The sequence below is a fragment of the Malus sylvestris genome, chromosome 2 (genome assembly GCF_916048215.2).
Source record: "Malus sylvestris chromosome 2, drMalSylv7.2, whole genome shotgun sequence".
Lineage (NCBI taxonomy): Eukaryota > Viridiplantae > Streptophyta > Magnoliopsida > Rosales > Rosaceae > Malus > Malus sylvestris.
Window position 1 is genome coordinate 2,649,764 of NC_062261.1, and position 11,146 is coordinate 2,660,909.

Below are 11,146 nucleotides of genomic sequence, written 5' to 3' on the forward strand. Positions count from 1 at the left end.
AATGTTTTCAGTCTCTCTCTCTCTCTCTCTCTCTCTCCTCTCTCTATGGTGTGTTCATGTCTTTGGGATGAAATATGTCGACGTGTAGTTTTTGGTATTAAACATAGCCACGTAGTCCATTAGGGTCTTCCAATCAAAATTTTACTTTATTCTGCTTATTGGAAATTTGAAACATCAACAATCAAATTCTATCTGAATCTCGTGGACTCAAAGTGCCAAGAAACTTTCTCACGAAACAAATGTAACGTGTAGTAGACATTAGACAGAAGTGGATAATTCGTCTGAAATGCATAAATTTAACGCATCCAATATCTAAATTAATGCCGTTTGTTTTACTTGGAATGAGGTAAGTCGTGACATGAAAAGTAATTTAAAATGACAAAAATTATGAATGGAAATAATACTTAGCTGTTTAGATATTAGACAAATGCTTGTATTTTATGCATGGTTGTTCAATTATGATATGTGAACGATACCCATGTCTGCATACCTTAATCGGAATGAAATACTCGTTTTTGATGTATTGATTATAAATTGTAATATGTGACATAATTTTCGATTTCATGTGTTAGTAAATACAAAAAAGTCACAAATATAAATAATTTTTTCTCTTAAAAAGGGAATCAGCTGGTGGCGAAACTACGACAGTTCATCATTTTGAATGTCAGAAAGACTCACAGAGACATTTCAGTCTCATTTTAACTACCATTGTAAGATTCACCAACGTCAAAATGTGAACTTAGGACGAGCTGTATGAAATGTGAGCCTGAAGTTTACCCCAACGTTTGTTTTTTAGTGAACACAAGTGTTGTAAACCAAAAGACCTAGAGGGATCATGAACCACAGAAAAATATATAAACCCCACTGGCCCTTTAATCCCCCAATTTCCCCAAGAGTCAAATATAATTAGTTGTCCTAGTTTCGAAGTATTGGCAAACAAAACCTATTCATTTTAAGCCGACCCAACTCTTTTTTCTCCTCAAAGATTGATATTTTATATAGTTCCAAGCTTTTGGATTAATGGATAGGAGAAGATTGCAGGCCACTGAAAATACAAACGACGATGTAGTATTCTCTTGTTCTTCCGGGATTAGAATCCGACGCAGTCCTCTAAATAGTACTTCGCAATCCGGTGGACTGTTTGCCAGCGTTGGACAAGTTGCAGGAGGATTTGGTATCACACCAAGTCCACAGAACTCCATAAACCAAACCACAAAGCTTCTGAGCTCCACGTACATGACATACATGCCCACGCCGGACTTCGGGCTGCGAATTAGTAGGGTTGACGAGTTGGTGGAGGCAGAGGCACTGTTCGAGGTTAGAGAAGCAGAAGAGCTGCTGAAAGTCAACAAAATCAAAGGTAATGGTGGTGGTTTGAGGTTGAAAATAAAGGTTGGGAATGCATCACTGAGGAGGCTGGTGAGTGGAGCGGTGGCGGGAGTGGTGTCGCGGATGGCGGTTGCGCCGCTGGAGACGATACGGACGCATTTGATGGTGGGGGGCAGTGGCCACTCCAGTGCTTCTCATGTTTTTCAGTCTATCATGGAAACTGATGGATGGCAGGGCTTGTTCAGGGGTACTTTGGTCAATGTCATCAGGGTTGCTCCAAACAAGGCTATTGAGGTATGATATTCCATACGAGCAAGATATTTAGTACACAAATTCTATGTGCATAACGTCAGTAAAAAATGATTGTGTATTGATAACATCTCGTTAAGTTTTGTTAGCAACAATGATATTGACACATTATCAGTAACATATTAACGATAAAAAAAAGAACGTTTCGTTCTATAACTAGACTTGTATAACTTCATATTTCGACCTCTTTCTTTTGTGCAGTTATTTGCTTATGACACGGTGAAGAAGCACTTAACTCGACCCGAAGAAGACCTGAAAATCCCTATCCCGGCTTCATCAATCGCAGGCGCTGTTGCCGGATTTAGCTCAACCTTGTGTACATACCCTCTCGAGTTGTTAAAAACACGATTAACAGTCCAGGTAAATTGGTTCCCGAAATTTGAAAGGACTATTGAATTCATTTGGTTTGTTTTCTTTACATTAGTACTCACAGTAACATATTTTACATGATTGCAGAAAGGAGCGTACAACAATTTTTTCGACGCAGTTTCGAAAATTGTCCAACAGGAGGGAGCTGCAGGGCTATACAGAGGCCTCACCCCGAGTTTAATCGGCGTAATTCCATACGCTGCCTCCAACTATTTTGCTTACGATGCGCTCTCAAGAGCTTACAAGAAAGCTTTCAAAAAGGAGGAAATCGGAAACATAGCAACTCTTTTGATCGGATCAGCAGCCGCTGCAATTTCGAGCAGTGCAACTTTCCCGCTTGAGGTGGCTCGGAAGAGAATGCAGGTTGGGGCTCTCGGTGGGAGGCAATACAAGCACATACTTGATGCTCTTTCGAGCATACTTGCCAGTGAAGGAATCAGTGGCCTGTACAGAGGGTTGGGGCCGAGCTACATGAAATTGGTCCCAGCTGCTGGGATTTCCTTCATGTGCTACGAGGCTTGCAAGCGGATACTGAATGAGAACGATGAAGAACTCTAATACAACTATACGCGCCCCAGAAGGACTCCAAATTTCCAATTTTGGATCGTTGATCGAAAAGTAGCAGATGTTCATAACAGCGTGTTTCGATTTGATCACATACTTCATGTTTTGGACAACATCATGAGCATAGTAAGGTTATCGGAGACCTCATATTCCATAATACAGGCACACCCACCATGATTGGGTTTAACCTATGACATTTTATCAAGCTGAAATAGGGGACGAGAGAGGAGTGGAAAGAGAGAGGATTGAGAAATAGAAATGAGGGAGAACAGAGAGATGATTCTCATTCAAAAACTGTAAATTTTCCCTTATTTTTGTTTTCATGAGGTAAGTCTTCTTCTTGAGTTAGTTTTGAGTTGGTTTTGAATTGTGTTAATAACAAAATTTTACCAAACAAGAATTATTGACATGACACTCAGAAACTGTTTTTTATTTTAAAAGGTTAGATTTAAGTTGAATATCAAACGAGCTATTAATTTCCTCCAACATTTAACTTGCAAATGGAGTGCGTTTGTATAATTATGTAATACAGAAATGCAAACACATATCGAAAAATGTGAACTGTTCACAAAGAGAGGAAAAATATAATGAACAAAGAAGCAATTAGACACAACACATCCACAAATTATGGGAAATAATTGTGATTGGTAGATTGTTTATTTCGTGACCTAACAATAGCTACCGAAGGCCCTTGGGCAGTTGGGCCTCGTATTTGGATTTCAAATATATATAAACATAATAGAGAAAAAGACCAACAGGGGATGTAGCTCAGATGGTAGAGCGCTCGCTTAGCATGCGAGAGGTATGGGGATCGATACCCCACTTCTCCAACCCAACCATTTTTAATGTTTTAATTAACAGTTATTTTTGTCATTATCCTCCCAAAAAATCGAAGCAAAAATGAAGCCCAAAGCTTGAGATTTGAAGAGGGAAAAATAATAATAATCCATTAAACTGTGATTCAGGATCACATCAACTTTTACAAAATGTGGTTGCTCTCCAAATCTGGGAGCCAATATTTCCAACTCAAAAAACAGATACCAAAAGCAAGAGGCATGTTAGCAGCATCTCCAAAAGCACCCATTTGGTTAACCACTTAAATCTCCAACTTGTAACTTAAGTCTTCAGCAACTAATTCTGCACCTTTATATATTAATTTTACCACCATATAGATATAGATATAGATATAAATATATCTATAGATATAGCCTCTGTAAATATTATCCAAGGTGTTCTGCAGATCTCTAATCCCACCCACCAGCAACAATAGTTTCATAGTTTCCGTAGCCGTTTGGAACAGCAGCAGCATCGTTATAGGGAGCAGCAGACATGCCCCCAGAATAATCTCCATAGCCATAGCTGCTTGGACCGTAATAACCGTCATGCGCATATTGAGAGTCCCTACGATAGTCATATCCACCAAACTTACTGCCACCAGACCTCCTGTTCCGGCCACCACCACCACCACCACTGCTGTATGTCTGTGATTCGCCCTCAGCATATTCGTTCAGCCAGCTTGGAACCTCCTGGTTTGACTCCTGCATCAGTTCGATCAGTCCCTTGGCGAGTGGCTGGTTTTTGGCATTGAAGAAAGCAGTTGCAAGACCTGAATTTCCAGCACGCCCTGTTCGTCCAATCCGGTGAACGTAGTCATCTATGCTTTTTGGCAGATCAAAGTTGATGACATGGGAAACATGAGGGATGTCTAGCCCTCGTGAAGCAACATCTGTCGCCACCAATATTGGGGTCTTGCCACACTTGAACAATCTCAAAGCTTGCTCCCTCTCCTTCAAAATTGGCCAAGTCAAATAATAATTTAGATAGCATAAAGGGCAGACAACAAATTTTTTATTAACAGTCCAGAATAACATGTTTAACCTTAATTACAGCAAGTTTCGAAGACAATGAGACAAACCCCAAGACAAAAATTCTTTTTCCTCCGACCAAAAATGTCGATTAAGCCAATTGCAAGAAAGAAAAAGAATTCATACAGCTACTAAACCTCATTGCACTCGTAACAAATGCAGAAAACATCCGGTAAATACGCGCACACAACCAAAAGATTTCATATAAACAATAAGATATCTGGAAATAAAGAAGCAAAAATGATAAACGAACCATTTGCACTTTATCACCATGTATAGCTATAGCTGGAAAACGATTCATGCGTAACCAGTTTTCTAAAGAATCTGCACTTCTCTTGGTCTCCACAAACACCAAGGTTAAAGCAACCTGAAGTAAGAACAATATTAATCTAAGCATCAGATCTTGAAAAGTATCAATCAAAAACACCATATCATTGCCAAATCGATGCTACAATTAACATTCTCCACGGCTCGTGAATTCTCAAATTGCTATCATACCTTTCCATGAGCTCCATTTGCCTGCTGGCTAAGCAGCTTCATCAAATGGTTTCTTTTGTCCATATCCTCAACGAGTTCAACTCTTTGTGTAATGAGTCCTGTGCTTGATCCAACTCTTCCAACAGATAGAAAAATGTAGTTTGACAGAAAATCTGCAGCGAGCCTCTGCGAGAAACAAAAATTACAAATACAAACATATAAGAGAACAATCATACGATAAGCAGATACAATAAATCAACAAACCAAGCATAACATCAAATCACGCTAGAGAGCATTATCGTTTAATAAACCCACCTGTATTTCATCAGGGAACGTAGCACTGAAAAGCAACGTTTGTCTTGCACCAGAGCGAGGCATGTCCATTTGTTCGACAATCCTCCTTATCTGAGGCTCAAAACCCATGTCCAACATCCTATCAGCCTCATCTAATGCCAAATACTTGATATTACTCAGCGAAACTCGTGACCTCTCAATCATGTCCACCAAGCGACCGGGAGTTGCAACAAGGATATCACAACCTCTATCCAGAATACGTAACTGCAGAATCAAGGATTAAACCATATGTCATTCCAAATTAACACATCTAATATATTAAAGCATCAAGAACAAACCGCGAATCGAGAACCGAGTGAGTAAACATAAATGGATTTAGAACATTTAACAAATCTTCTACACAAAATGTTTATATGGATCATGATAATATTTCATCACCCGAATCGGGTGAGTAAACACGGCAACCAATTCATCTGAAAAATCAGCAAAAATTAACAACAAAATACAAAAATATAGAGCTGAGAATCACAAAGAAAACGACAAAAACCTGCTGAGAAATTGGAGCTCCACCATAAGCAACAACAATCTTCACCCCACTCTGATAACCAAATTTCTTAGCTTCCTCATGAATCTGCCCAAAAATTCAATAAAAAAGCAAACGCCAAACAAAATTAGGCCAAAATCATAAACCCATTAGCACATGAACTTCGAAGCGACCACAATGGAGCAAATATTTACATACCTGACCAGCCAGCTCTCTCGTCGGAGACAAAATGAGGGCGGAGGGGCACACGCCGCGATCCACGCCGCGAGCCGGCGACAACCCCACACCGTTGTTCAAGACCCCACTGATAATGGGGAAGCAAAACGCAGCCGTTTTGCCGGACCCAGTCTGAGCACAGGCCATCAAGTCGCGGCCAGCCATGGCTATCGGAATAGCGTGGCGCTGAATCGGCGTGGGCTTCACGTACTTGCACCGCTTGATGTTTTCGTTCAAGCATTCGGCCAAATCGATCTCGACAAACGTGTCCACCGGCGGCGGAATGTCCTCGCCGCTCGCCTCCACCGGGATGTCTTCGTAGGCGTCGAAATTGATACCGCCATTTCCATCGCCTTCGTCCTCAGTGACTTTGAGCTGATCAAATTCCTCAGAGACATTATCAAACGGGTTTGGGTCTGGGGTCGGGTTTGGGGGCGTTTGAGCCCAAAAGCGAGCGCCACCACGTCCGCGACCTCGTCCTCCGCCACCGCGACCCGGACCGTTCCGGCCGGCTTGCCTTCCTGGACCACCAGCGTAGCTTTGCCGAAAGCCGTACTGGGCCGACTCGGTTGGGGGCGCGTAGCCGTAACCGTACGACCCGCCGCCGCCTTCACTGTTTCGGAGATGCCGAGGTATATATTTGGGCAGAGTTCGGCGAGTCGGGTTCCGAGTTGACTCGGTGAAGGAATCGGACCAAGGCATTGTCATCTCCGATGGCTTTTTTTCTGTAAAACAAATTCTCAGATGAAAAATGGGGAGAAAATGAAAGGGTTTTATAAAAATGTAGAGAGAGATTAAAGGTTCTGGGGATCCGTACGGACGGAGGTTTGCTTCGAATATCGAAAATGGAGTCCGTATTTTAGAGAGAGAGAGAGAGAGAGAGAGCGCGATGGAGAGGATGTGGGAAAAAGCTGCAGTGACAGTGTGTAGTAAAATCACTCACTCTCTTTCCCTCTCTTGTTTCTCTCTCCTCTTTTCGTTTTCCTTTCCCATGAAGAAAAGCCTGCAAAACCCTAAAAACCCCTTCGTGTCTAGAGAGAGAAAGAGGAGAGAGAGGGAGAGAGGGACGTTTTCTCGCTCCTCTCAGGAGATGTATGTGGGGGAGAGAGAGGGTTTTTCGCACGTTCATTTAATTGCGCGCGTGCTCTGAGCCCTCGAATTTTGGTTCGACGAATTTTATTCTTATTTTGTGACGTGGAGGCTGTCTATTGGGTAGTAAGAGAGGTATACAGTGGAGCTGTAAGGCAGCCGATTGGTTCTCACAAAAGGACTTGGATCCTCTCCTGAGCCAGTCCCAACGAAGCCTAAGGATCAATTGATCATAGCCCTTTAATTTGATCCTGCGGTTAAAAACGGTTCTCCACAGTTGTCCCTCTCCCCCTCATTCTCTCTTGGACAAGGATTGTTTGCCCTCCACTTCCGGTGCTCTTCCCTTGCCCCTGTTTTGTGTGATCAAGATTAAGCCACGTTAACATTTTATATTGTTTTTTTATAGATATAATAAGACAAAAATAAATAGTAATATAAAATGTTGATGTAGGTGAACCGTGACCACACAAACAAACAGAAGGGCACGAGAAGGTCACCGGAAGTGGAGGGCAGACAATACTTGTCCCTCTCTCTCTCTCAACGCATCCATGTCGATCGTCACCAAAACCCAGAACAAACCCAGCAACAACAGAGAGCACCGAGACCCAACAACCCTTACACCCCCACAAATGCCTCCACACACAACCCATATGGGACTGAAGACGATGATGCGGGGTGAAGAAGATTACACCGAGGACGGTGGCGATGACGGTGAGGCCAACGAGGAGAAGGAGAATGGCACCAGAGACGAAGAGGGAGGGGAAGCCAACGAGCTGGACAGAGTTGGGTGCACTGCCTTGGCCGTTCTTGGCCACATGATCAAATTGAAGGGTTGTGATCAATTGATCCCCAGGCTAGCTTAGGAGAGTATCCAAGTCTCTCACAAAATATCTTTCAAGTGGTGACGTGGCAGGTTGCTGATGCTGGGAAATTGTGGACTTTTTGGTGCTGTAACACGCGCCAAGAATGCGAGTGGACTTCTGAATCGAGAAAACCAACGGCCGTGAGGGTAGAATCGGATTTTGGCATCTTTACCCGCAAGTTGCGGGCTTGCGGCTATTGGCTATGTAGCTGGCGTAAAGCCTCTGGTGGGACCCAATATTATATGGGGGGGTCATGCACGTACTAAAGCATGAGATTTTATAGTACTCACGAGAATCATATTCTCTGGATTCTGAGTATCATGTTCTTTGAGTATTTTAACCGTTACGTTTATGATGAAAAATATAAAATCAAGATCTCGCGATTAAAAAGTTATATGTACATATAGGTTTAATAATTTTTTGCATGATCTGTTAATTTGATATGAAAATAACAAATTTTGAGTTAATTTGTTAATGAATCATGTAGTTATCGGGTCATCCGTTAAAACTCTGTTAACAAATTTGATCGTTATTGAGTCACTTTTTAAAAACCTATAATATATCGTTTGCTAGATATAGACATTAGACGTGGCAATATAAGGTCATCTCCAACCGAGAGCTGGTTATAGGGCTCGTTTTAGTCATGTCACAAAAAACCGTCTCCAACCGAGGGCCATAGGGCCAAACATAATTTATTATTTAAAAACTAAATTCAAATCCAACGCCTAAGTGACGTTAGCATGAAGTAGGCGTTTAAGTTTTATGTTGTTAAATGTTTTTAAAAATGTTGTTTAAGTTTCATGTAGTTAAATGTTTTTTTATGTTGTATAATTTTTATGTTGGTTAATGTTGTTTCATGTTACTTAATTTAATTTAATGTTGTATAATAGCTTAAAAAGTTATAGGAAAAAATGGAATTTATAAAAAAATATGAAACAAGTTTTGTGAAATAGAAGTTATAGGAAAAATGGAATTTAAAAAAAATATGATACAAATTTTGTAAAATAGAAGTTATAGCAAAAAAATGGAATTTAAAAAAAATATATGAAACAAATTCTGTAAAATATAAGTTATAGGAAAAAAAAAGAATTTGTAGAAAAAAAATAGAATTAAAAAATAGAAGTTATAGGAAAAAAAGTTTGTAAATAAATAAAAAAAAAATTGTAAAAAAATTCAAAAATAACTGCTAGCTGACGTCAGTGAGCCGTTATATTCAAAAATTTCCATGCTATTTGTGTCGGTTATAACCGACACTATTTCTTTTATTTCTGTCGGTTATAACTGACAGCAAAATCGACAATTTAAAAAAAAAAATCGAGCTGGCTGGCTAGTTGCATGTGGCCAACCCTTTGGCCCTTTGGCCCTTTCAGATTCTGTGGAGCCCACAAGACCTCTGGCCTAGCCCTCGATTGGAGATGATTTTCGGGCTATTTTCGGCCCTCTGGACCTTTCGGTTGGAGATGGCCTAAGAACCCTATAATGTAGGGGTTGCTTGGATAATAGTTTGAACTTAATATCACTTTCTAATAGAAAATATTACATTTTACCCTAAACCCTACATGGTTTAGAGCATGTAAACGGTTCAGTTCTATAATATTTGTTCTAACATTTCGTCAAGGTAATAGTTATGAATAATTATCGACTCTTGGGAAACTGGTAGAAAAATGGGACATACTACGGGGCATACATTACAGATATCCTAGGAGAATCTTAATGCAGGGTAGAGATTGTGCAGTTTACCTATCTTAATATAAATGGCTGATGAAAATATATTTTCATAGTATGGTTTTTATATTGTCGCACTTCAGTTATACCATTTATGTTCCAACTAAGCATATAAATTTATCTTCGAGCAAGAACCACCATCCATCATTATCTCTTATTTTTTTTATTTATTCATTTTAATATTTTGTGCTTTGGATTTTATCTCTATATTTTATACAGCATGCCCTATACGTATCTCCTCTCTCCCCTTCTCCATCTATTCTCTCTCAGAAAAAAGCATGATCCGCCGCGTATACAAATACGTAGCCGTAATTGGCCGCGCACACGAATCCGTTTCCGTGATTCGCCGCGCACTCAACTCTGAAGCCAAACAACCAGTCAAGTACGACATGGGGTCAAGATCATCCGGCGAGGGGCTTGAATCAAACAGCGGCCGCGATTGATGATGGTATTGTGCCTTTAATCGATATTTGTTTTAGGGTTTGTGATCGAGGAGTTTGCTAGCTTTTGGTATTTTGCTTCTCATAGATGAGCCAAGTGCCATATACTTGTGACGGCTCGTAGATGATCCTAGTAACGAAAAATCATATTTTTACACTAAAAAGTCAAACATGATACTATTCATTTTATCTTCTATTTTGTCCTTATCGTTAAAACTCAAAGTTTTTAAGTTTTCAACCCTTTTCACAAGTTTTCCTTATTATTAAAAGCTAAAATTACCTTCTAATGCAATGCATGGACTTCCTCGTGCATGATTTTCATCACAATAATTCATATATGTAACTGCTACTTTGTCTGCATCAGAATGGTTGCCTTAGAATTTGTGTAATTGCCTCAATACTTTATAGACTGGCAAAAATCTTCAGCTCTTCGTCCTCCCACCCTCCTCCCCTCGGGGACACGAGTTTTCTTATTCCCAGTTCTCTTATGTTTCCTAATTTTAGTTGCTTATACATGTTTCCCGTATATACCGAGCTTTTTGGCTTTGTCGTTGTCGTCTTCTCGCATTGTTTTTATTTGTATTCGACATTTAAATGGAACTGCAATGTGAAAACAGATAGCAAGGCAGAAGAATTCAATGAAGGAATGGCTGCTGGCTCTGGGACTAAACTCACACCTGAAGAAGAAGAAGCAAAAGTCAGATATGGTCCTTGTGAACGTTGTGGAAAGGAGAAAGACCACGCGACTAAAAACTGCCCTCTGAAGACTATTTGGATTTAACAGATAGAATGTAGTGGAGACGAATGCATTTGTAATTTCTAAGTTATGTCAGTCTTTTAGAACAAGAAGCCTTATTATTAAATAAGTGTCGTTGCACTACTACGAAACCATTTATTAGTGTCGTTATGATAACCGACAAGAAACGTATATTACTGTCAGATATTAAGCAAAATCCGACAGAAAATGGATGCAGTGGCAACCGGTTTGGTGTTTTTTAATGAAAAGTTTGCGTGAATTAGCATTTGATTTATGCTTTAATTTGGAAACAATACTGGTTGGTG

At 40.3% G+C, this 11,146-nt stretch overlaps 2 protein-coding genes, 1 long non-coding RNA gene and 1 other non-coding gene across 4 annotated transcripts; 3 read left to right on the forward strand and 1 right to left on the reverse strand.

Annotated features, from left to right (window-relative positions):
- Window positions 1-879: 879 nt before the first annotated feature.
- LOC126593161 (adenine nucleotide transporter BT1, chloroplastic/mitochondrial-like) lies at window positions 880-2,919 on the forward strand. Its single transcript, XM_050259075.1, has 3 exons — window positions 880-1,623; window positions 1,840-1,998; window positions 2,095-2,919. The coding sequence occupies exons 1-3, from the start codon at window positions 1,021-1,023 to the stop codon at window positions 2,563-2,565; spliced, it is 1,233 nt and encodes a 410-aa protein (XP_050115032.1). The 5' UTR covers window positions 880-1,020; the 3' UTR covers window positions 2,566-2,919.
- A 409-nt stretch (window positions 2,920-3,328) lies between these two features.
- On the forward strand, window positions 3,329-3,401 carry TRNAA-AGC (transfer RNA alanine (anticodon AGC)). Its single transcript has one exon. It is a non-coding gene; the product is annotated as a tRNA-Ala (tRNA).
- Window positions 3,402-3,491: 90 nt separating this feature from the next.
- On the reverse strand, window positions 3,492-7,020 carry LOC126593126 (DEAD-box ATP-dependent RNA helicase 52C-like). Its single transcript, XM_050259021.1, has 6 exons — window positions 5,950-7,020; window positions 5,755-5,838; window positions 5,229-5,471; window positions 4,935-5,099; window positions 4,690-4,803; window positions 3,492-4,358 (listed from the first exon to the last, which is right to left on the reverse strand). The coding sequence occupies exons 1-6, from the start codon at window positions 6,673-6,675 to the stop codon at window positions 3,816-3,818; spliced, it is 1,875 nt and encodes a 624-aa protein (XP_050114978.1). The 5' UTR covers window positions 6,676-7,020; the 3' UTR covers window positions 3,492-3,815.
- Window positions 7,021-9,806: 2,786 nt separating this feature from the next.
- On the forward strand, window positions 9,807-11,123 carry LOC126593223 (uncharacterized). Its single transcript, XR_007612896.1, has 2 exons — window positions 9,807-10,092; window positions 10,702-11,123. It is a non-coding gene; the product is annotated as an uncharacterized LOC126593223 (long non-coding RNA).
- The last annotated feature ends 23 nt before the right edge of the window (window positions 11,124-11,146 follow it).